This window comes from Panthera onca, chromosome B4 (genome assembly GCF_046562875.1).
Source record: "Panthera onca isolate mPanOnc1 chromosome B4, mPanOnc1 haplotype 2, whole genome shotgun sequence".
NCBI classification, from domain to species: domain Eukaryota; kingdom Metazoa; phylum Chordata; class Mammalia; order Carnivora; family Felidae; genus Panthera; species Panthera onca.
Genome location: NC_138345.1, coordinates 44,791,287 through 44,817,719, shown reverse-complemented (window position 1 = coordinate 44,817,719; position 26,433 = coordinate 44,791,287). Strand labels below are relative to the sequence as shown.

At 37.9% G+C, this 26,433-nt stretch overlaps 2 protein-coding genes across 3 annotated transcripts in view; one reads left to right on the top strand and one right to left on the bottom strand.

Annotated features, from left to right (window-relative positions):
* LOC132694720 (C-type lectin domain family 7 member A-like) overlaps positions 1 to 16,339 on the top strand; it is an 80,661-nt gene extending 64,322 nt beyond the window's left edge. The window contains exons 1-6 of one of the 2 annotated variants that reach the window (XM_078450090.1): positions 939 to 1,326; positions 1,607 to 1,690; positions 6,881 to 6,988; positions 9,312 to 9,469; positions 12,748 to 12,857; positions 15,322 to 16,339. In XM_078450090.1, the coding sequence (XP_078306216.1) occupies positions 1,239 to 1,326; positions 1,607 to 1,690; positions 6,881 to 6,988; positions 9,312 to 9,469; positions 12,748 to 12,857; positions 15,322 to 15,457 (684 nt within the window). In that variant the 5' untranslated portion in view covers positions 939 to 1,238 and the 3' untranslated portion in view covers positions 15,458 to 16,339. Of the gene's footprint in view, positions 1 to 938; positions 1,327 to 1,606; positions 1,691 to 6,880; positions 6,989 to 9,311; positions 9,470 to 12,747; positions 12,858 to 15,321 lie in introns of those variants that run through there. The other variant, XM_078450091.2, reaches the window with a different exon arrangement.
* Positions 1 to 26,433, bottom strand: part of LOC132694724 (C-type lectin domain family 1 member B-like) — a 104,075-nt gene that overhangs the window by 720 nt on the left and 76,922 nt on the right. The window lies entirely within an intron of this gene.

The window sequence follows — 26,433 nt, the reverse complement described above, 5'->3', positions numbered from 1 at the left end:
TATGACAGGATTTACCTTATAATTTTCCACTTTGGTCGAGAGAATCTTTTTCTGAAAAACTAATGACAATATGTTTACACATTTTATCATTATTGATGATTGTTCAGGTTTACTGACATCTGAAAGTAATTAAATGGGGAAATAAGATATTTTCAAAACCCGAGTCAGATCTACTTAGGAAGAACAGTTATAAACAGTTGTTTATACATATATCAAAATATTCTTTTGGGAAAAACGCTTTCTCACTTGTAATCCCTATGTATATAATTTTCTAGGAGAAAGAGATTATTAGGTATTTTTTAGAAAGTATTAGTTATATAAACAAAGGTTAAGTGAAGGATCATACTTTGGGTCCATATAAATAAGTTACATGTAATATAGATACTTGAACTAAATATATATTTTTGTATAGTTAAATATAACGTATATGTTATATTTTTATCTATATTTGATCTAGACTACATTTAATATATTGTATATGTATTTACTTACATATATTTATTTTAACTCAAGAGTACCTTTTACTAGCCTTCTGACCTTGAGAATACTGTTTATGCTCCCAGAGCCTCAGTTTTCCGCACCTACAAATAAGAGCGTCACTGGGCAACACTGTTGTTAGAAGGACAAGTTATGCCTCCCTCATTTAATGTAGTCCTAACCTCCTTTTCCTTGAATCTTATGGTCTTTGCCTTTTCCTTACACTGTAAAAAGGAGTCAAGAACCACCAATTATGAAATTCAAGATTTAATGTGAATGAATGAGCAGACTCGGACAGAAGCAAGGTGGCAGGCATGGTTTTTGCCCAATTGGTGTTTTTGTGTCCTTACTAAGCAGTGGCTTAGTCTGTATTTGCCATTTGGTCATAACCCAGACACTAAGTGGTGAAACATGAATTTTCAAATGATGATATAAATGTAGATTTTTAGGTGAGGCTGGAATATATCCTTTTTAAAAATTTGGCAATGAATTCAGTTATTTTAAACACAGCAAGAGCTTAACATAACATGCTTGTAAGCATAGTGGACCATTATTAACCATCTGTTAAAAGGTAGTACAAAGAAAAACTGAAATAAATTTTTCCTAATATTCGAAGATAATCATTTACGTTGCTTATGTCAGATGAACATGCTTACCATTCATGTAGCTGTCCCTGTCACTTCATGAATACTGTCATTTTTTGTGCCTCATGAACTATTGCGTAGGAATCGAGCCGTGTTGTTTGACTGCAGCCCTCAGAAATGAGTGAGGAGAGAGTAACATACACAGAGCTGCAATCAGTGCATTCAAGGCAACAGGACAAAAGACGTCCAATGGTTAAAAGGAGAGGTAAAGGTTTTTAGTTTGTTTTCCTGATATCTGAAAACACCACGATGTCAAGTAAAAACTAGTGAAATCGTGATAATGGTGTCTGTACATATTTGATGCTCTCTGTCTGGTGCTCAATATGTCAATGGGTGTATTTAAATGTAATAGCTATGAGATTTGTGACCACCGTAAATCGCTCTATTCATTTTAAATTCCAGAATGCGATTCCATTTTGTTCTAATTCCGAGGACCTTGCTGTGCTCAATGCTTACTGTATATTTTGCTCTCTGATTTTGGACAGGGTTTCCATGGCATATCGTTGCAGTAACCCTAGGATTTCTATGTTTATGCCTCCTGCTGGCAATCACAGGCTTAGGATATATATGTGAGTATCAAGCACACACATTTTACAAGAACAATGAGCCAGACTGATAAAGGAAATGCTGTAACTACTGAAACTCTACGGAAACTTTAGAAACTATGGAGCCCTATAGAAATGGTAGTAATCATGATGCTGTTGATGATAATATTGGTGATGTGATTTTATTATTTTGCTATCACTTAACCTTTCTACCACGCAAACTGGTGTATGTCATAGCTGTGTTGGCACAAAATTTTGTACTTTGAAGCCTACATATGTTATATGTATTTTCCTCCTTATATTTTGTGTAGGGGGAGCTTTTCCATGCGAACAGAGAATTGGAAAAATCTTAATTGGAATTTTATATTCCTTATCGTATTACAACACTGCTTAAAATATAGAGGAATAAAAAGCTGATTAGTTTTCTCTATCAGTTTTTATATATTCCATGTCAAATTTGTATGCAACACTTGTTTTTAATATCAGTTTCCTGATGGTTATTATTCTTTGTTTCATTCTGTGAGCAACAATTTTGAGTATCTTCTCTGGTGCAAAAAACAGGGATTTTAAAAAGTCAGCTCTTTATAAGCTCAGTTAAAAGGGGACCTTTTTTTTATAAGAAGCAGTTTTAAAATGAAATATTATTAGTGCTGGGATACTGGCGTGAAGGTATCAGGTGGATGGCATATTCTATGCTGAGGTCAAGAAAGCTTTCCTGTAGGAGATAATAATTGATATGAGGTAAAGGATAGGTGGAGTTTAAACAGGACACTCAGACTGATGCATAGGGGCACCTGTACCCCAATGTTTATAGCGGCACTCTCAACAATAGCCAAATTATGGAAAGAGCCTAAATGTCCATCAACTGATGAATGGATAAAGAAATTGTGGTTTACATACACAATGGAATACTACGTGGCAATGAGAAAAAATGAAATATGGCCTTTTGTAGCAACATGGATGGAACTGGAGAGTGTGATGCTAAGTGAAATAAGCCATACAGAGAAAGACAGATACCATATGGTTTCACTCTTATGTGGATCCTGAGAAACATAACAGAAACCCATGGGGGAGGGGAAGGAAAAAAAAAAAAAAAAGAGGTTAGAGTGGGAGAGAGCCAAAGCATTAGAGACTGTTAAAAACTGAGAACAAACTGAGGGTTGGTGGGGGGTGGGAGGGAGGGCAGGGTGGGTGATGGGTATTGAGGAGGGCACCTTTTGGGATGAGCACTGGGTGTTGTATGGAAACCAATTTGACAGTAAATTTCATATATTAAAAAAGAAAAAAAACAAAAAAAAAAATAAAAGATATATACTGAAAAAAAAAAATAAAATAAACAGGACACTCAGGGTAGAGAAGTCTCATCCAGGCAGAACACAACATGAACCACAGAACATATGGATGTCCCAGGGAATTACAGCTTCCGGACAAATAAAAGAAGTAGCTCAAACCCATTTCTAACTACTTCTTTTATTTGTCCGGAAGCTGTATAATGTTAATATGTTAAGATATATTAGATTTGTTCTCAAAACAAAAGAAACTTGGAAGATTTGGGATTTGGGAAAGGTCAATCTGAATCTACTGGAAAGTGCATGGACGGACAAAATAGGAGAATATTTCAGGATTAAGGGTTAGTTAGAATGACTGAATTAGTGTTATGAAAGAAGTAATGAAGGGTTAGGGACCACACTTGAGAAATATTTAAAATGTAGAATTGCTAAGATGTACATTTTATTGAGTGTGTGAGGAAACAAGTGAATAAGTGATTCCTTTGAAATGAAGTTTATACATCTAGGCAAATATATTCCATTAAATGTTATAGAAAAACACAAGAACAGAAGGCTGTGATTTGGGATGTGTATGCGTGTGTGTGTGTGTGGGTGCGCGTGTGACTGTGTGGGTGTGTGTGTGTGTGAATAATGAAGAGTGAGGTGCTTGTGACATATCAGTGGAGATGACCAGAAAGAATGAGATTGGTCAGTGTCTGCTAGAGTGAGCTTTGGCGGAAGACACAGATCATCAGCATGTACAGGGTAGAATTAAAGGTCTGGAGATCAAGAGAGACGCCTAGATTAGAGACATGAATTGTGGATTCACCGATTAATGTAAAAGTCTGGGAAAAGATAGCAGAGGAAAGCAGAAGCTATACCACGCTCTACCTTGTGAAACCAGGGAGAGTAGATTATGCTAGAATAACAAGGGTGAGGTGGGGGATCTCAGGGTAAATCAACATTTACAAGTAGGTAGAAGATGAGTCAACTGTGGCAAGGAATGATGCTTAGTTAAACAAGTAGGAGGGGATCCAAAACATTATGGTATCATGGAGAGACGGCAAAGGTAGTCAAGGGTTCCAACTAGTACTGGAGGATCAGGTATTATAATGGCTAGAGATATGCTTATTAAATTTGGCAAGAGAGAGGCCGAAATGATATTTTCTAGTGTAGCTCCAGTGGGATAGTGGGTATGGTCAAAGCCTGACTGTAATGGCTAAAACTCTTTCAAACATTAGGAAGCAGAGAGAGAGAATACAGTGAATACAGATCAGTGAATTCAGAGATCAGTGAATACAGAAAAGTATTTTCATTGCGGCTAAGCGAAACATTTACCAAGACTTGAAAGTATGTGGATCTATATGATCTCGAGCGTTGTTAAAGGCAGTATAACCTGATACAAACCCTTAGCGAGTTTGGTACTGTCTTCTACAGCTCAACATGATTCAGTAATTCTCACCCTAAGTGTATATCCAACAGATATACTTGCACATACACAGAAATGAACTTCTACAGGACAGTTTGTAGCAGTGCCATTCACAATGTCGAAAGTCTCACAACTACTCAAAAGATCATTAATGGGAGAGTAAATGAGATCTCTGCAATTGATTTGCCAATGGAATTTATGTGACAGTCAAAACAATGACAATGGTATCCAACAATATGCGTGAATTTTAGCAAGAGTGTATGAAATGGAAAAACAAAGCAAGAGCACAAAAGTTTGTGCATGACACGATACACTGTTATAAGATGACACCGTGCAAAACCGTGCAATTTGGGGTAGCTAACAACTTGCTAACTAAGGAAGACAAACCAGTTCTGAGAGCAATGTGGTAAGTGTCTCATGAATGAAAGAATGTGTACAATCTTATGTTAGCACCCAATCTGAGAGTAAAGAAAAGAACTCTGTTACAAACAATATGTAAAGAAAAGAGAGGAACTTTGTGGGAAAGCTGACGTGAGATGATCATGACGTGAGATGCAAGAGAAGGGAACCATGAGAAGGAAACTGTGGAGGGTTCAAGAGAGAAAATGACAGTAGGAGATGAAGACCACCAAAAATTTAATAGGGGATGAAATCCAGACCAGGGGTGAGAGTTTCACACTTGTTCGATGCGAAGCACATTTTTTTCTGGGGTAGAGTGACAGGTACCTGTGTATCTATAGGAGGAGGTGCAGGAAGGTCTCCTTGCTGGTGACTGTTTCCATGTGAAGGAACAGATGAGGCCATCTGGTCAGAGAGACGGAGAGTCAAGGAGGTGCTCCAGATAATTTAGGCAAAGTATAAATACTTGAAAGAGCTGTTGGATTGAGAAAAGAGTGTGATTCAAGAACTATACTGTGTTATAATAGTTGAAATGGTGAAGAAAGTCTAAGCGTTGGTCAGCATTAGTTTGTATGTGTACAATTTTGTGATTTTTTTTGTCATTTGAGTTTCAGAACCTTGAGGGAGATGAGATGGTGAATGTCAAGTGTGCTCCAAAATTGGCTATTTTATGTATTAAAAAAATATTTTTTAAAAAATTTTTCGAGGAGTCTCCCCACCCAATTTGGGCCTGACCTCATAACCCTGAGAACAAGAGTGGCTTGCTCAATGCAGTGTTAGCCAAGAGCTCCAGTGAAAGCTGGCTATTTTTAGATGTGCATAAAGACTGTGCTGCAAGCTTCTTGGAGGTCCTGCCAAAATTGGTTCTGTACTACGTGTCCTTGGATTGACAAAAAGGGAAGGACAAGGGAATTGATTGGTCCCAAGAAATTGTAGTATTTAGGTATAGGAGGTCTTAATGTGGGAGGTGGGGGGGTTAAATGGTTTTTATTTATGGTTGAGAGAAAGAGATAGAGAGAGCACAGGAGAGGTGGGGGGGTGGACACAGGGAGAGGGGGACAGAGGATCTGAAGTGGCCTCTGTGCCGACAACAGTGTGCCAGACACGGGGCCGAACTCATGATCTGTGAGATCATGACTTGAGCCCAGGTCAGATGCTTAACCACCTGAGCCATCCAGGGGCCCCTTAAGGTGTCATTTCAATTCAGATCCAGTATATGAAGACTGGAATGGATGACTGAGTTGAACAGGGGTTATATTTATTGCCATGGAGTACATCAGGAGACTGTACAATTGATGTTGGAGTTTTACAAGTAGACGTTGCATTTGGTTCAGTGATGGGTGGTAGAGAGCTGGAAATGATTCCTAGCTGCCTAACAAATTCTTTTTTTTTTTTTTTTTTTTATATATGAAATTTACTGTCAAACTGGTTTCCATACAACACCCAGTGCTCATCCCAAAAGGTGCCCTCCTCAATACCCAGCACCCACACTGCCCTCCCTCCCACCCTGCCCTCCCTAACAAATTCTTAAGAGACCTTTCTTTTCGTCTTGTACACTTAAAGAGCCATATACTGCGTGATTTTACACCTTTTTATGTGTGAGTTTGGAGAAGATACTGCCAATTTGCTCAGAGATTTTTCACTTACTTTTTGCATGTTAGAAGTCGCCATGTGTGCTCTTCCTCTATGTATATTCAGTGTATTAATTATAAGCTTGTACTAGAGGAGAGTCAAATCCCCGGTGTTTAGCTTCCTGTGCAAATACTACATGCTAAATAAAATACTGGCTACTTCATTTCACCAACTTTGTAATCATTATTTGAAGAGTAAGTGGCGTAGAACCCAAAAGTATATTTCACTTCCTGTTTACATTTCTGTTTTATAGAAGTTGATTCCTCTCTCACGTACTTCCAAAATAATGTATAGCAAGTTATCATTTTATTTAAAAATCTGTTTTATGTTCTGACACTTCAACATATTGTAAACTGGCATTTTCTCTGATCCTACTTTCATTTAGTCAGTGCCACTCACTGTGCCATTTAGAATTAGAGTAAGAGATTATAATAAAATTATCTCTTGCAAGCATTCAAGACCTTAATTTTATAAAATGAATTGAAGTTTTTCACAGGTGTTCTGGAGAAATCAGGCAAGATATGAAAGAACCAGAAGACAAGAATGCTTCCTTAGCAGAAGTTGAAGATCACTTAATTTTACTACCCACTACAGGTATGTACTGAATGATTATACTGATAGTTTAAAGTTTTTTCCTCCATGGGATTATCTCATTTTGTTCAATTTTAATGTATCAATTTAAAACTTCACACTGTATTTTGTCAAGTCCTTTAATTTTTCTCACTTTTTAAAATTAAATCCATTTTCTTTCTTCTAGCTAATTGAATTTCTGACTTTCACAAACACATGTTGATTTGATTGAGTAATTTCTGCTTGTGGATGAATTTTCTCCAGTCTAGATCTCTTGGAATTAATACCACCCTCTTATATTCACTGAGGTGAATTTCTCCCGAAGGGAGAACTGCTTCCTATTGGAGCAGTGTATCTGTACTTGGGAAGTCAGGATTTCTCAGTGTCATCTTAACAATGGTCTGACATCTATCAGTCTCTGGCTCCACAATTTGACTCCAAAGCTATTCTCAACGTGAGGCTTTAGGGGTACAGGAAAACCACCTATTTTTCAGTCATTCAGTCTGATGTAAGCAAGATGTATGCATACATGTATGTATATATATAGATATCTATATCTATATCTACATATATCTATATATATATGTATACATAAAGAAAGCATAGGTCTCTAAGTGGTCTTGTGGTTGAGGACCATGTGGCTTTGTTTTCAAGATAAAGACCATGACACATTACTTTTTCAAAACAAATTATTTAACTTCCAGCTGGGTAACATAGAGTCGGGTAATTCATTCAGGAGTAGAATTTAGGAATTCATCACTTACATACAACACCCAGTGCTCATCCCAACAAGAGCCCTCCTTAATGCCCATCACCCATTTGGCCCTCACCTTGCCCAACACCCCTCCAGGAACCCACAGTTTGTTCTCTGTATTGCAGAGTCTCTTAGGGTTTGCCTCCCTTTATGTTTTTAAATTATTTTTCCTTACCTTCCCCTATGTTTATCTATTTTGTTTCTTAAATTCCACATATGAGTGAAATCTTGTATTTCTCTTTCTCTGACTGACTGACTTTGCTTACCACGATACACTCTACTTGCACCCACATTGTTGCAAATGCAAGATTTCATTCCTTTTGATGGCTGAGTGATATTCCATTGTATAATATACTGTCTTTGCCCATTCATCGGTGATGGCCATTTGGGCTTTTTCCATGATTTAGCTATTATTGGTACTGGTGCAATAAACATTGGGGTGCAGGTGAGACTTCAAGTTAGCATTTGTGTGTCCTTTGGCCAAATGCCTAGTAGTGCCATTATTGTTTCTAATTATAGGGTTTAATTTTTTGAGAAACAGCCATGCTGTTTTCCAGAGTGACTGCACCAGCTTGCATTCCCACCAGCAGTGCATAAATGCTCCCTTTTTTCCACATCCTTGCCAACATCTGTTCTTGCCCGAATTGTTCACTTTAGCCATTCTGGTAGGTGTGAGGTGGTATCTCACTGTGGTTTTGATTTGTATTTCCCTGATGAGTGATGTGGAGCATCTTTTCATGTGACTGTAGGCCATCTGGATGTCTCCTTTGGAAAAGTGTCTGTTCATGTCTTCTGTCCCTTTCTTCACTGGATTATTTGTCTTCTGATTGTTGAGTTCCATAACTTCTTTATAGATTTTGTGTACTAATCCTTTATCTGATATGTCATTTGCAAATATTTTCTTCCATTCTGTCGATTACCTTTTAGTTTTGCTGATTGTTTCCTTTGCGGTGCAGAAGCTTTTTATCTTGATGAGGTCCAAATAGTTCGTTTTTGCTTTTGTTTCTCTTGCCCCTGAAGACACGTCTTCATGTAAGTAAGAAGTTACTGTGGGTGAGGTCAAAGAGATTGTTGCCTGTTTTCTACTGTGGGATTTTGATGGTTTTGACATTTAGATCTGTCATCCATTTTGAGTTGTTTTTGTGTATGGCATAAGAATGTGGTCCAGGTTCATTCTTCTACATGTTGCTGTCCCGTTTTCCCAACACCAATTGCTGAAGAGACTGTCTTCTTTCCATTGGATATTGTTTCCTGCTTGGTCAAAGATTAGCTGGCTGTACATTTGTGGGTCCATTTCTGGGTTCTCCATTCTGTTCGTTGATCTATGTGTCTACTTTTGTGCCAGTACCATACTGGTTTGGTGAAAACAGCTTTGTAAAACAGCTTGATCCAGGACTGTGATGTGTCCAGCTTTGATTTTCTTTTTTAACATTCCTTTGGCTACTCAGTGTATTTTGTGGTTCCGTACAAATTTTGGGTTTGTTCTAGCTCTGTGAAGAACGCTGGTGTTATTTTGATAGAAATTGCATCGAATGTGTAGATTGCTTTGGGTAGTGTCAGGATTTTAACAATGTTTGTTTTCCAATCCATGAGCATGGAATGAAGACGATGACACATTTCAAGGAAACTGGTACTGCTGTGGAAAAAGCTGTTACCACTTTTCAAAAGAGGAGAAAACTTGGGAGAGGAGCATGGTGTCATGCCAAGATCTGCAGGCTAGTCTCCTGAAGATTGATACTAAAGAGGAGCAAGTATGTCTACTTTCCTAAACCTGATGTAAATGCTATGAGTATGCAAAGCATGTTTGGAGTTCAGATAATTGTTTCGACTTTCTTCCAATATTATTTGGCGTGTTGTTTGAAGCACTTTGTTAACCGGCGCAGATTTCTCTGTGGAAGAGATATAGGTGTAACAGTGACCAAGAAGAACCATTGTTTTAAATCAAGAAGAACTGCTCTTCTGGGCATGCCATGGAATGATTTTCAGTCTTTAGTATTGTATATATTGCATCTTAACACTTAGTATGCTTCAAACGGCTCAGCATTTCGCTTCTCAGGGCTAATACAGGGCAAAAGAACAACTGCTTCAAGGGTATGAGCACTCTAAAGAGATAATTTCTCATTGTACTGAGTTCTATTGTTCCTTCATCAGTATATGGGAGGGATTCAACTTCAAAGGGAATATCAGTCTCTCCCTTCATGGCCATGGGAAAAGAGGTTGAAAAATGAAGAGGTTGAATGTAGCTAGAATGATTTTTTATTTATTTATTTATTTTAACATTTATTCACTTTGTAAGAGACAGAGAGAAACAGAGTGCGATGGGATTGGGGCAGAGAGAGGAAAACAAAATCTGAAGCAGGCTCCAGGCTCTTACCTGTCCGCACAGAGCCCGACGTAGGGCTCAAACTCACATACCGTGTGATCATGACCTGAGCCAAAGTCAGACACTCAACCGATGGAGTCACCCAGGCACCCTGGAATGATTCTTTGGAAACGATTTTTTTCCTTTTGCTTATAATTCAGAATGACAGAGAAAGCATCTCTTTTCTAGAAGAGAAAATGTAGATCACATTTGCCATTACTTTTAATGTTTGGCAATATGAAGTCAGTAGAATGGATTCTGTGGGGTTCCTTCTAATGATTCCATAAATAGTCCATGTAGGCACTGAGTTCTAGTTACACGATCTAGTTCTAGCAGTGATATTTCTATTAGTGTCTTGTGAAGGATGAGTTAAAAGCCCTATGTTTTCAAAAAGGAAAACAAAATAAAACCCAAACCAGGCCAATACTCAGGGGCATGTGGTTGGCCTAGTTGGTGGGCCATGTGCCTCTTGATCTGTGAGTTCAACCCCACGTTGCATGTAAAGTTTATCTAAAAAAAACCCAAAGAAACAAACAAAAAGAGCCCTGTGTTTCTTGTTTATAAAATTCTTATTAAAATACTGATATGAATATGAATGATTCACTCATAAGTATGAGAAACAAATGAAGTACACATTAGCACATTGGTTCAAGCAAATTTTAAAAATCAAGGACCAATAATCCAGGACCTAATAATCCAGGACCTAAAAATCCAGGACCTAATAAGTACCTCGATTATTTTCAACCTCAGCTGTTATCAATCAACTTCCAAATGGTTGGAGTTTTCTTCTTTCACACATTAAGTTTATTTTTAATCCGTATTTCCCCTGTCATTTCCAATTCAGTGTTCTTCAGTTTCAGTCCTGCCATTGAAGTTTATGGACTTCAGAGTTTCAATGAAGCTTCTTATACTTGTTATCCCTGTGTTTCCAGGAACTATCTAGAGCCTTTGACGTTCCCTGAGACTTTTGCCATTGTTTAGAGCAAAATCTGAGTTTCATAGTCTAGCACCTCATTTGATGAGAACTTGGCTGTCAGTATCTGAACTGGGCTGTTGATACACTCTCTGAACTGGAGATTAGCTTTGCTACAGAAAAGCATTACTCTTACACTGATGGTTTAGGATTTCCCATGTTTTGCTGCTTTACCAACCCAGGAGTGTAATGACAGCAGGGGCTTAAGTCCATTGGTACTGAAATCTGAAATTGGCTTTGATACCTATGCATACCCCTAGCATCTAGCAAAATTATGTGAGTGAAAGAATCAAGGGACATTTAACATCAGTGTTGATTTGGAGACTTAGAAATGATAACATCTATTTGGTCGCAATTCTATAATTCCCATTCGTTTTCCTTAGGCACTAACTATACACTCCTCAAATTTTTCTGATACAATGTAATTACTGTGAAGAGATATTGTTGCATGTGTGTGTTTTTGGGTTCCTTTGTGTGTGTGTGTGAGACAGAGAGAGAGAGAGATAGAGGGAGAGGCTGAGAGAGATTCAAATACATTGCTTATAGCAAAGGACATTAATTTGTTACTTTCCATTCAATATGCCAAGTGGAATAATGATTACAAATAATTTACAGAATTTTTATGGTAGAGATATTTTAGACCCTGCATGCATTATTCAGTGCACACACTGATAAAACAGACTGTATGATATCCACTGGATACAGAAGGAAAATTCTCAAGGAAGTTTTATTTCCTTAGGTGTGTATAGCAAATTAATGGGATACAGCATTTTACCTCTAGTAGCTATAGCCTCTTCATTTTCACTACCGTATAATATTCCCCAGAGTGGCTAAGGATCTGTACAAGATGGAAGTTTTGGTTGTTTCCACCTTTTGTGGTTAGGAATAGTCCTTCATGAATCATTCTTAGACGTGTCTCAGTGCAAAACTCTCTTGTGTGTCCTCACTTCTCTTGATAACAAATCATCCTAGGAGTGAAATCATTGGGGACAAGGTTCCTAAAGGTCCAATTTCATGTGATAATGTAATAATACATTTCAAAATGATATTAGCAACATTTTTAAAGATGGATTTGATATCTACCATCCCACAAACTTGGTGTTCTTATTTTTAATTTCTGCCAATTCATAGTAGTAAAATATATCCTGGTGGCTTTGATTTGAATTTTCCTGATCTCTAGTGAGCTTGGCATCTTTCTCTATTTCTTGGCTATACTCCCCATTTATTTGAGATATGTTCTCATTTGTTGTCCATTTTTTTCTTATTGGATAATTTTTTTCCTTGTTCATTTCTAGAAATACGTATTTGTTCTTTAAATTATTGCATAAATCTCCAGACTTGAGGCTTGTCTGGTCACATGCTTTAGGCATCTTAGGATGAGGAAAAGTTCCTGATTTAGTGCCATCACATTTATCTCTCTACTTTATCATATGGGGAGATTTTTTTTTTTCTAAGTCCATCCTGCCCCTTTGCTGATATCTTGGATCCAGTCACAAAGACTTGAGTGAGTCCTTCACTGAAGAATTTCCATTCCTGTGTCTTCTCTACCCCATGCAGAAATGAACCTGCCTGTTCCATTTATCATAAAAGTGTTTGAAGATAAATGTGCCCAGTATTTTATTTATGAGTCTTCTGTGGGTAAAATGTTTTCACTGACGCTATGAATAATACTAATGATTCCAATTTTGTCACAGGTCCTTATTCAATCAAAAATAAAATATAATCATTGGATTGGATTAATTAGGGTTCAAGAAGGCAGGTATCCCTGGCAATGGCTGGATGGCTCACCCCTATCTCAGAAGCTGTAAGTTTTCATTGCATGGCCTTGCTCCCTTTCCTGCTCAGTAACGGATTGGTAGAGATTATTGGTGAAGAAGAGGAACAGATCCTTGGGGACATAGGGTATATCGTTCATTCCATTTGATCTCGCTTCTTAGATCGGCAACCGAGTGCAAATCTGAGACCTCAAGAGACCCAAAGAGCATGATTTATTCCATGTTCTTTAATGGAAGGTCCTGCCAAACCCAGTGGAATGACATTTTGCTTTTGTATCTTGTATGTTATGATACAAGCATGTCCACAGATATGGTTGCAGGAAATGGTAAAAAGATAATGAGGAGAGAAAAGAGGCTACAGCCAGCCTCCTCTTTATGTGAAATTTGTACCTGTTTGCTTGGTATCATTCGAGAACAACAACAAAAGAGCTTTTTCCAAAGGAGTCATTTAGTAATCTTGCAGCTCTAATATGGTGTTTAATATCATACATGTTATTGTCCAGCACAAGTCCACAAGAATTTCCGGTAGCCCTGTTTCATTAATAAATCACATGGGTTTCTCAGTTGATGTCTACGAAATGAGTTTAGAAAATGAAGAAAAGTGATCCGTTGTAACTAAATCTAGGTAACATGAGGGACCGTAGAGAAACATGGGCTACTTAACTGGCTGTTTATTGATGGCCCACAATGTGCCAGGCACCCTTCTAGCCACTGAAGCTATAGTGGTGAATGAAACACGCTACAGTCTTCTGCCGTTGTGGATACTACATTCCAATGCAGGCTTGATGGGGCTCCTGGTGATGAGCGACGACAATCTCAACGTGCCAAGTGAATTACATGGCACATTAGGGGGTGATACATGTTATGGAGTGATGTGAAATCTCTTCCTTTTTGCTACAGTGCAAAGTGTCATTTGTGTATGAAGGTAAGAGGGAGAGATTTCACTGCTTTCAGTGGAGTGGTCAGGACAGACTCCTTGAGAAATGAAGTTCGTACAGCATCTTGAATAAGTTTGGCATGCGGGTTAGCTAATACAAATGCAACCCAGCAGTAACAACAGCTGTGCTCAAGTCACAGAGGTAGGAGTGTCCTTAGCATTCCTGAGGAAATAGCAAGAGGGCCTGGGATGCTGGAGCAAGGGGAACGAGGTGGGAGAGAAGTAGGTCAGAGAGGGAATGACGGTGAGAGCATGTGGGGATCAGAAAAATGTAAGATCTTGGATTGGTTCATGAGGGTCGTGAGAAGATATTAGAGGGTTTAAGCGGAGGAGGGACAAAAGCTGGATCCTGCTTTGGAGATGCTCTCTGGACAGTGTGTAGAGCTGAGATGGCCAAGTGGCCAGATTCTACACCTGTTCCAAAGATCACACATCTTTGTGAGACGGATAAATCAGGGATGGTGTCAAGGTTTTTGGTCCAAGAGTGGTAAGAATGACGTTCCCATTAATGCTAATAGGGCATATTTGGAATTCAGTTTTAGATACAATGCTAGTAAAACTGTTAAGCATTTAGGTATATGCGGGGGTGTCGCATGGGCCTTGTGATAGATGATCATGCCGATCAGGTGATAGGTCTGTGCCTGGGATGCAAATGTTGCGTGCAGCAGTGAATAGACAGTGTGACAAGTGCGAGGCTGGATTGATTCTTGGGAATCTAAGGGCTGAGCCCTCGGACACCCTCATGTTTAAGGTCATGTTAAGATAAGGGGACAAGAGGATAACCAGAAAACATCACCGAGAAAAGTGCTTGAAGAGACAGAAGGAAACCCATGAAGGGGCAGCGAGGGCATGGAAACCCCTACAAAAAGTTCTACTGAAACAACAGCTGAATGTAAAAAGTTGGGGACACCTCCATTTTATTTCTTGAAATGGTTACTTCCCATCAGATTCCTGAAGACTTGGGTGAAAATTAAAACTAAGAAACTTTTTTTTTTTCTGGACAGTGTAGTCCAGCCTTTACATTTAAAATCCAGGTACCTTAGGCTCATGGCCAAATTTCATCAAAGTCTAATGCTTCGTTTGGTGTGGAAGACATTAGGCTCAGTGGAGAAAAAATGCACTCTATTTTAAATGCAAATCAGCACCCTTTTTGCTCAAAGTGAGGCTAGCAGTGGAGAAGCTTGCTCTGGGCACATCACTCTGAATTATAGACACTTAGAAATATGTTTATATGTAATTGCAGTGTATAATTTCATACACATTCTTTATTTGATCACTTCCCAGATGGGACAGGAGTCATAGGAGCATATTTCAGGTGTATATGTATAACTCCCTAGACCTCCCAGTCTACACTACCCTTTGTACTACTTCACTAGTTCCAATGGTCCATTGGTAACATTTCATTAGGTTTAGAGACAATTATGCTTCCTGATCTTAACGCTCTATGTCCCTCTCAACATTTGTATGGCCATAGAAATAAGTGCACAAATGTTTTCAATTTGCGATAAATTTTGCCTGAGAAATGTCTTTCTAAATGAATTTATTTTCTGGTGCAGAAATTTCCTACAGAGTTTATCTGATGTGAAATGTGGACACCTGAGACCATCAGCTATTTATAGCGCTGATTGTAGTAAAAGCTTCCGTTACATTTGTGAAAAGGAGTTCTCTGGCCCTGATAAAGAAGTGCTGTGATCAAATGTTCACTATTTTCATTCTTTAACAGCTGTAAGGAAAAACACAGGGTATTCACTCAAATTAGTCAACTATGCTTGGCGTATGAAGGATTATGATCTTTCAAACATCCCTCAGCATGGATAAGAGAGTAAGTTTTAGAAATAGTAAAATCATCCATCCAAAAATGAACCCCCTTTTTTTTTGAAATTTCAAGAACACATCCATCAGAGAATGTGAAAAAAGTTTGAGTGTAAGACTTTACATTTAAAATATAACTAAAAGATCTTGATTTAAATACGTAGTGAATACATTTGCAATGTTCACAGTGTAAGAGGTCCTAAACGATGAACTTATCCTCTCAACCAATTTTGTACTCTATTCACCTAGTTGCCACCTCAGAGGCAAACATGTAACTCGTTTATATAGTATTCCTGAGGTATTCTAGTAAAGTACAAGTATACACAGGCCGTCTGCTAAACAAAATGTTCCATGGCTACAAACGACAGTAACGATCCTTTATGTTTCTGTTGAAAATGTACCATGCATGTGTTCCATATCAGTACATAGGTAGCTGCATTACCTTGTATAAATTTCTACAAATGTCACACTGATAAATGTTTTATTTCCAATGGATGTTTAGGTTTGTCCCAGAATTTTAGAATTGTGTGAATGAAAGCACTTAATACTGTATTACTTGCCATAGAGCATATACATAGGGTAACTGTCTAGCAGTGTCATTTCTATGTCAAAATGTGTCCACATGAAATTTGCATAGACGTTGAATATTACAATAGATGCTCTACATCTCTATCTGCAGTCAGCAGCATTCAAGAATTCCTGCTTCCTCTCTTTGTTATCACTGCAACGTGTTATCAGTCTGTGATTTTGCCAATAAAATCTTCACCAATTAAAAAAAATGTTTATTTGATTCACTTCAGTTTACGATGTCCTGTTATTTGTGTCTCTGAGCATCTGTTTATGGTATTTCTTTTCATTTAAAGTGTTTGTCTGTGTCTTTGTGGATTAATATCACGAACTTACGTTTGAGAAAAAAAAAAAAAAACCCAGACACAAAATCGCTCCTCCTATAACGTTCCAGTTATTTATAAGGTTTTACACCAGGTAAGTCTAACCTATGCTATTAGAAATGAGGACAAAATTTCCTGCCATATGGATTATTCCTAAAACGAATAATAATGGGAAATGACTAGTCTTTACCATGGTGCAACATTATGGTTGGAAAGAAACCATGTCCAAGGTGCATCTCAGGTGCTGATAATATGGGGTGTAATAATCTGGGTGCTGGTTACAGGGTGTTGTAGTGATCCCTTGGGCTGCCATGACAACTACCACAACCTGGGTGTTTTTGAACAACATACATTCATTTTTTCATTGTTGTGGAGGCGAGAAGTTTAAAAGTGAGGTGGCAAGGTCAAGCTCCATTTATTCCGTTGGAATAAATTCTTCCTCGCCTCAGATTAAGTCATGAAGAAAATTAAAAAAATGTTTTTGCCGTTGTTTGTTTTAAAGGATAAATATTGCATAGTTTGAACTGGATGAAAGCAAATCATCAAGAGATCAAAATATGTGGAGGCAGTTCGTTCAGTGTTCACAGGGAAAATGCTTACATTGGAAGCAGCTTTTCCAATCAAGAATCACAACTTCTGCCTTGAGAAAGTCGAATAAGGAAAAGACATAAAACCCAAATCAAATAAAGGTGGAAATCACAAAATGAAGAGCAGAAATAAGTGAAGTTGGAAATAAAAGAAATAATAAAACAAATATAACAGTGAGTTTTGCAAACACTGACAACAGTGATAAACCTCCAGTTGGACTGATCAAGAATAGACATAAATGGCCAATTTGAAACATGAATGAGCAGCATTACTACAGACATTGAAGGATTTACTGATGATTATAAGGGAACATGATGAAGAATTTTTTGCCAATGAATTCTAAAACCTGAAAGACATTGATTTTTGGAAAAAGTTGATCTTTCAAAGCACACTTAAGAAGAATTTGCAAACTTGAACTCGTTGTATATCTAAAATGAGTTATTCAATTTGTAGTTAAAACATTCCAGAGAGAACCCCAGATGGGTTCGCTGGTGATTTCTAGTAAATATTTACTGAATAAAGAGTAAAATTTAAAGGGGAAAAAAAAGTGATCCAGGAGACAGAAGAAAATTGAAAATATTCCAACTTATTCTGTGAGGCCAGTGTTACTTGGATAGTGAAACCAGATAGCCAAGAATCCACAGCCCATGTGCACAAAACAAGCAAAAATTCCTAACAAATAGTTGCACATCGAATTGCATGGAGCAATTTATTGAGAAGATTATATATCACGATGGAGTGGGTTTATTCCACATGTGAAAGATTAATGAATTGGGGTGATTTACTTGATTGATAGGCTGAGGAAGGAAAGCCACATGATAGCCTTAGTAGATGCAGATAAAGCACCTCAAAGTCGCCATCATTTCATGACAAATGGTCTCAGTAAACTAGGAATAAGTAAAGTCGGAGTAAGTGAGGTTTTCCTCCATATGATAATGACATTAGAAAGAAAAAAACCCTCCAGTTAGTAATCTACTGAGCAGAGAAAGATTGAGTGCTTTCCCTTAACACCGGTAAAAAAGGAAAGATACCTGGACTCATCACACCTCTTCACCATCCCAAGGGAGGCCTTTTCAGTTCGATACGCAAGAAATAAAAAAGGGATACAGATTGGAATGCAAAAAGGAACGACACCCATTTGCAAAGGACATAATTGCCAACATAGAAAATCCCTGCGTTTCGCCTCATTCCTCCTAACACTAATATGTGAGTTTAATTTGGTTCCACATCAAGGACAGTATGTTAAAATTCAGGATTGTGTCTATGTGCTGAAAATAAGCTATTGGAAATTGAAATAAACAAAAATACCATTTAATTTAGTATTGTCACCTGCTAGACCCCAAGATGTGACCTTTACTGCCCACCAGCTTACACTCACCCACCTTTGTCCCACATTTTTCCTTAAGCAAATCCTCTTACCAGTGTCTCTCTTAATTCTGGCAAGTGGAAAGCAATACCATCCCTCAAACAATAGTGACTGTCTTGACCAAACCTTCAGCCTGCCCAGATCCCCTGGGGACAGTTTGAGTGTCATCCTCACACCTGCTCAGATGGACCATGGAGTGACCTCTAGAGTGATTGATGATATCTTTACCTCATTATAGTTCTGAAATCTCGAACCAAGGAGGAGCAGGAGCCTTATCACAAGCCTTATTTACACAGCACACAGTGTGCGTGGAGGCCTGTTTGCTTAAGGTGCATGTGTCTACCTATGGCGAGGTGGATCCTCTTTTTCATCCTAATTCAAAAAAAAAAAAAAAAAAAAAAGGAGGGGCACCCGGGTGGCTCAGTCTGCTGAGCGTCCCACTTTGGCTAAGGTCATGATCTCATGAATTGTGAGTTCGAGCTCCGAGTAGGGCTCTCTGCTGACAGCTCGGAGACTAGTGTCCGCTTCGAGTTCTGTGTCTCCCTCTCTCTGCCCCTCCCGCCCCTGGTTACATTCTGCTTTCTCTCTCTTTCAAAAATAAAAAACATTGAACATTTTTTTTTTTCATATGAAAAAAGGAACCTATTCACCTTTGCTTCGGGAATCATGACTTTGGAAGTCACTCACCACGATCTCCTCATTTGCTGCAAATAAAGTTTCCTTTTTGTGACAACTCACATGGTATAGTTCCTCTCTGTGACTCATCAAGGAGCAAACAAATGATGTGGTTACAGTATCACAGTAAATTAATAGTGTATATGTGGCAAAATGTATGTACCATCTATGTGCTGAAAATTATGAAATACTCATAAGAGAAATTAAGACAAGTAAGTTGATAACTACACTATCTATGGTCCTAGATGGGAGGCTTCAAAATGGTTACGATTTCTCCAAGTTGATCTAAGATTAAGTCAATTCAAATCCGAAACCAAGTAAGATGTTTTTCTTTTTGGTCGTCACTTACATGCTTTTACTTTTTAAAATACAGGTTATTTTTAGGACAATTTTAAATGTACAGAAAGAAAATGCAAAGATAGTACAGAGTTCCCAAATACACTGTACTCTTATATTGACATGCTATCTTAATAGTGTATATTTGTTACCATTCAGAAACAAAAGTGATATATCTTTTTATGATTTAACATGCATAATTTACTCAGATTTTCTATTCCAGGATCCCATCCGTGTTACCACAGCAGAGTTAGCTGTCATGTGTTCTTAAGTTCCCCCTGGGTGTTACAGATTTTCCTTGTTTTTGATGATGTGGATAGTTTTGAGGAGGACTTTCTAGGTACTTAAAAAATATGTCCTTCAGTTGAGATTTGTCTGATATTTTTCTCATGCGTAGACCGGGGTCATATATTTGGGGAGGAAGCCCACACAGGTCCAGAGTCACTTTTATCACATTATTATATCAAGAGCGCATGCTATGAATATGGCCTGTCACTGTTGATGATAACTTTCTTCAGTCCGGTACTATTTGCCAGGTGTTCCATTGTAAAGTTATTCTTTGTTTTCCCTTCCTTATGATTCTGTAATGAGGTTTTGGAAGGAAATCATGTGCAGTGCGTACTTAGCGAGGAGTTATACCGGTCTCCTTGAAGCAGGAGTAGAATGATACCTGGAGCTGTATTTGGAATTCTGCATGCAAATTTTGTCTCATTGCCCCCATTTATTTATTTGATCAATTCTTTTATAGTGTTATGTGCTGATGGATATTTATTTTTTATTTTGGTTTATAGTACAATGGTACTTTATTTATTTTGCTATTTATTTTGTTGCTTAAATTGCTGTTGCTTTAGCCATTGGGAATTCGTTCATCTGGTCTCTTGATCCCTTTGACCATCCCACATTATGTTAAGTTGTCCCCTCTTTTCTAGCAGTACACATGTTCCAGGCTCACCTTGCATGTGTCCTACCTCTGACTTATAATCAACCATTTCTGCAAGGAGCCCAGATTCCTTTAACTGGGTATTCTAATTCTAATAAAAATATGGCCACTACCTGAACTTTTCTTTTAAAAAAAAATTGTCAATGGAAATTCAGAAAGAACAAAGTAAGAGAACACAAATTACCATACTTGAAGACTAGCACAAGGACACAATAATCAAGATATTTGTAGGACACCTGGGTAGCTCAGTGGGTTAAGTGTCTGACTCTTGATCTCAGCTCAGATCATATCTCAGGTTCATGAGTTCAAGCCCCACACTTGGCTCCACGCTGAGCATGAACCCTACTTAGGATAAAAGATACTGATGAAAGAAGACAGTTACTCAGATGTACCTTTATGTTTTCTTCAATGCCCTCATAAGCTATAGTTCCCAGCAAACACATCTTTTACATCTGTGGTTAAGTTTATTCCTAGGTATTTTATGCTTCTTGGTGCAATTGTGAATGGGATCAGTTTCTTTATTTGTCTTTCTGTTGCTTCATTATTAGTGTATAAGAATGCAACTGATTTCTGTACATTGATTTTGTATCCTGCGACTGGGCTGAATTCACGTAACAGTTCTATCAGACTTTTGGTGGAGTCTATCGGGTTTTCCACCTATAATATCATGTCATCTGCAAACAGTGAATGCTTGACACCATCATTGCCAATTTTGATGCCTATGATTTCCTTTTGTTGTCTGATTGCTGATGCTAGCACTTTCAACACTATGTTAAACAACAGTGAGGAGAGTGGACGTCCCTGTCGTGTTCCTGGTCTCAGGGGGAAAGCTCTCAGTTTTTTTTTCCATTGATGATGATATTAGCTGTGGGCTTTTCATAAATGGCTTTTATGATCTTTAAGTGTGTTCCTTCTATCCTGACCTTCTCAAGGGTTTTTATTAAGCAAGGATGCTGAATTTTGTTGAATGCTTTTTCTGCATCAATAGACAGGATCATATGGTTCTTTTCTTTTATTAATGTATCACATTTATTAATGTATCACATTGATTTTCGAATGTTGAACCAGCCCTGCAGTCCAGGAATGAATCCCACTTGATCATTGTGTATAATTCTTTTTATATGCTGTCTAAATCAATTTGCTAGCATCTTATTGAGGATTTTTGCATCCATATTCATCAGGGATATTGGTCTGTAGGTTTTTTTTTTTTTTTTTTTTTTTTTCCTGGGCCTCTGTCTGGTTTAGGAATCAAAGTAATGCTGGCTTCATAGAATGAGTCTGGAAGTTTTCCTTACCTTTCTATTTTTTGGAACAGCTTGAGAAGGTTAGGTATTATCTCTGCTTTAAATGTCTGGTAGAGTTCCCCTGGGAAGCCATCTGGTCCTGGACTCTTATTTGTTGGGAGATGTTTGTTAACGGATTCAATTTCATCGCTGGTTATGTGTCTGTTCAAGCTTTCTATTTCTTCCTGGTTGAGTTTTGGAAGTGTGTGGGTGTTTAGGAATTTGTCTATTTCTTCCAGGTTGTCCAGTTTTTTAGCATATAAGGCTTCATAGTATTCCCTGATAATTGCTTGTATTTCTGAGGGATTTGTTGCAATAATTCCACTTTCATTCATGATTTTATCTACTTGGGTCATCTCCCTTTTCTTTTTGAAAGGTCTGGCTAGAGGTTTATCAGTGTATTCAGAACATTTCATCCTAAAGCAGAAGAATATACATTCTTCGCCAGTGCACATGGAAAATTCTCCAGAATAGACCACATACTGGGACACAAATCAGCCCTCAACAAGTGCAAAAAGATCGAGATAATACCATGCATATTTTCACACCACAACGTTATGAAACTTGAAATCAACCACAGGAAAAAATTTGGAAAGGTAACAAATTCTTGGAACCAAAAGTACATCCTACTAAGGAATGAATGGGCTAGCCAAGAGGTTAAAGAGGAAATTAAAAAGTGTATGGAAGTAAATGAAAATGATAGCACCACATCCCCAAAACTCTGAGACGCAGCAAAGGCGGTCATAAGAGGAAAGTATATAGCAATCCAGGCATTCCTAAATAAGGAAGAAAGATCTCAGGTACACAACCTTACGCCTTAAGGAGCTGGGAAAAGAACAGCAAATAACATCCCAAACCAGCAGAAGACAGGAAGTAATACAGATTAGAGCAGAAATTAACAAAACTGATAAACCACTAGCCAGTTTGATCAAGAAGAAAAAGGAAAGGACCCAAATAAGTAAAATCAAGAATGAAAGAGGAGAGGTCACAACCAACACAACAGAAATAAAATCAATCATAAGAGAATATTCTGAGCAATTATTTGTCAATAAAATAGGCAATCTGGAAGAAGTGGATAATTCTTCAAATCATATACACTACCAAAACTGAAACAGGAAGAAATAGAAAATTTGAACAGATCCATAACCAGTAAGGAAATCGAATTAGTAATCAAAAATCTGCCAAAAAACAAGAGTCCAGGGCCAGATGGCTTTCCAGGGGGAATTCTACCAAACATTTAAGGAAGAGTTAACACCCATTCTCTTGAAACTGTTCCAAAAAATAGAAATGGAAGAAAAACTTCCAAACGCTTTCTATGAAGCTAGCATTACGTTGATTCCAAAACCAGACAGAGACCCCACTGAAAAGGAGAACTATAGACCAACTTCCCTGATGTACATGGATGCAAAAATCCTCAACAAGATATTAGCCAACCGACTCCAACAATACATTAAAAAATTTATTCACCACGACCAAGTGGGGTTTATACCTGGGTTATACCAACAATGAAGCGACAGAAAGGGAAATCAAGGAATCGATCCCATTTACAGTTGCACCAAAACCCATAAAATACCTAGGTATAAATCTAACCAAAGAGGTGCAGAATCTATACACTGAAAACTATAGAAAGCTTATGAAAGAAATTGAAGAAGACACAAAAAAATAGAAAAAGATTCCATGCTCCTGGATAGGAAGAAGAAATATTGTTAAAATGATACTACCCAAAGAAATCTACATATTCAATGCAATCTCTATCAAAATAACAACAGCATTCTCACAGAGCTAGAACAAATAATCCTAAAATTTGTATGGAACCAGGAAAGACCCCAAAGAGTCAAAGAAATCTTGAAAAAGAACACCAAAGCAGGAGGCATCACAATCCCAGACTTCAAGCTATACTACAAGGCAGTATGGCACAAAAACAGTACTGGCACAAGAACAGACGCTCAGATCAATGGAACAGAACAGAGAAACCAGAAATGGACCCATAAGTGGATGGCCAAATAATCTTTGACAGAGCAGGAAGGAATATCCAATGGAATAAAGACAATCTCTTCAGCAAGTGGTGCTGGGAAAACTGGAGAGCGACATGCAGGAGAATGAACCTGGACCACTTTCTTACACCATCCACAAAAATAAACTCAAAGTGGATGAAAGACCTCAACGTAAGACAGGAAGCCATCAAAATCCTCGAGGAGAAAGCAGGCAGAAACCTCTTTGATCTTGGCCGCAGCAACGTCTTACTCAACACGTCTCTGGAGGCAAGGGAAACAAAAGCAAAAATGAATTACTGGGACCTCATCAAAATGAAAAACTTCTGGACAGCGAAGGAAACAATCACCAAAACTAAAAGGCAACCGACAGAATGGGAGAACATATTTGCAAATGATATATCAGACAAAGGGTTAGTATCCAAAATCTATAAAGAACTTATCTAACTCTACACCCAGAAAACAAATAATCCAGTGAAGAAACGGGCAAAACACATGAATAGACACTCCTCCAAAGAAGACATCCAGATGGCCAACCGACACATGAAAAGATACTCCTCATCACTCATCATCAGGAGAATATAAACCCAAACCACGATGAGAAACCACCTCACACCTGTCAGAATGGCAACCATTAACATCTCAGCCAACAACAGATGTTGGCGAGGATGAGGAGAAAGAGAATCTTTTTTGCACTGCTGGTGGGAATGCAAAGTGGTACAGTCACCCTGGAATATAGTAATGGAGGTCCCTCAAAAATTAAAAATAGATCTACCCTAAGACCCAGCAATTGCACTACTAGGCATTAATCCAAGGGATACAGGTGTGCTGTTTTGAAAGGACACATGCACCCCAATGCTTATAGCAGCACTATCAACAATAGCCAAAGTGTGGAAAGAGCCCAAATTTCCTTTGATGGATGAATGGATCAAGAAGATGTGTTACACACACACATACACACACACACACACACACACACACACACACAATGGAGTATTACTCGCCAATCCAAAAGAATGAAATCTTGGCAAGTGCAACTATGTGGATGGAGCCAGAGAATATTGTCTTAAGCAAATTAGTCAGTCAGAGAAAGGCAAATATCATATGACTTCACTCATATGAGAACTTTAAGACACAGAACCGATGAACAGAAGGGAAGGGAAGCAAAATAATAGGAAAAGAGGGAGGGGGGACAAAAGAGACTCTTGAATATAGAGCACAAAGAGAGGGTTACTGGAGGGGTTGTGGGAGGGGGTTGGGTTAAGTGCGTGAGGGGCATTAAGGAATCTACTCCTGAAATCATTGCTGCACTATATGCTGACTAATTTAGATGTAAATTAAAAAAAAATTAAAAAAAACTAAAAATAACCTTATCTTAAGTGTGGCTAGCTCCTCATGGCCCTGAAAACCTTGATTCCAAATTCCTTAGAGGCTTAAGCTGTCCTTAATCCCCACTAACTAAACAATATATAATCAGTCACTTCTCACAATCCCAGGATAGCTCTGTCCACAGGTCCTGTCACTGGGCTTTAATAAAATCACCTTTTTTGCACCAAAGATGTCTCAAGAATTCTTTCTTAGCCCTTTGCTCACAAACCCCATTAAGAGGAAATGATCCTTTGTGCTTTAAACGATAGTGCTGTTTCTACTGACAGCTTTACTGAACTAAAGATTGTTCTTGAAACTAAGGTAAGAAAAAATTTCAAGAGAAGCAGTGATTGCAGAAGGAAAAATCGTTACCTACTAAAGGCACAAGTATAAAAGAAGTGCTCCCAAATAATTTGAGATGTAATGCACTAATGTGTGTTATTGACTAACAAATACACATGGAAAGACTCAAAGTTCAGAAATAAAGCAAACTGTCTCCATTCATGCCTTTCATTTCTTTTCGCACAAGCTCCTATTTATTTTCAAAGTACATCACTTGTCCCAATTTTTTGCCTTGTAACATTGCCAAGAATTCTGGAGTCATGATTTCTTCATACCCTCTTGCCTTTTTCCAATTTTAGTAGACAAGAAGAAATAAGTGAGAATAGTACATAAGAAAAACATAATATGAAAAATACAAACGAAAACCTACTTCCTCTTGCACCTTTGCTCTTGGAATATTATTTCAAAATTTTATGCAGTCTGCCTGCTTTGTTATAAATTTCACATGAGTTTAGTTAGATTCTGCTACCACACTGCTTGTTCTCTTGACATGTTATCATCATCCCTTCTCTCTCTCTCCCTCTCACTTTACTTACTCATTATTTCATCTTGGGGTTAAATCATGATTTCCACCACCTTAAGCTTTTTTGCTCGATGTCATTATTGTATGCCTTTTGATGCAGGCGAGGCTTGGTGAATGTAAAGACAGTGAGCATGAGTGATGTTTTAGTGAAACCTTACAGGAAAAATAAAAGTCGAAGTAGAAAAGAGGTATAAGAATCATTTTAAGAAGCACTAAAAATACATTGATGTTGGGGTAAAAAAGTGTGTGGGTGTTTTAAAGACACAGAGATCTTTGGGGTTAACGTTTTTATCATAAACTAATTAAAAGTAGCCTCATTCCCAAAATAGAAAATTTAACAAGTCAATCCTAAAAGTATCGTAATATGCGTATATTCTAACCATAATACTCTTTTTACTTGCTGTAAATACTATTGATAAAATATTTAAAGCTATATAGTTTGAAAGGTTTTCTAGAACCTAGTCTATTTTAGGTATGATAAAGCCGGCATCTTATTTAAAGAACCCCAAGGATGAAATTGCTAATAATTGCTTTTCATTGGTGCTTTGTTCCAA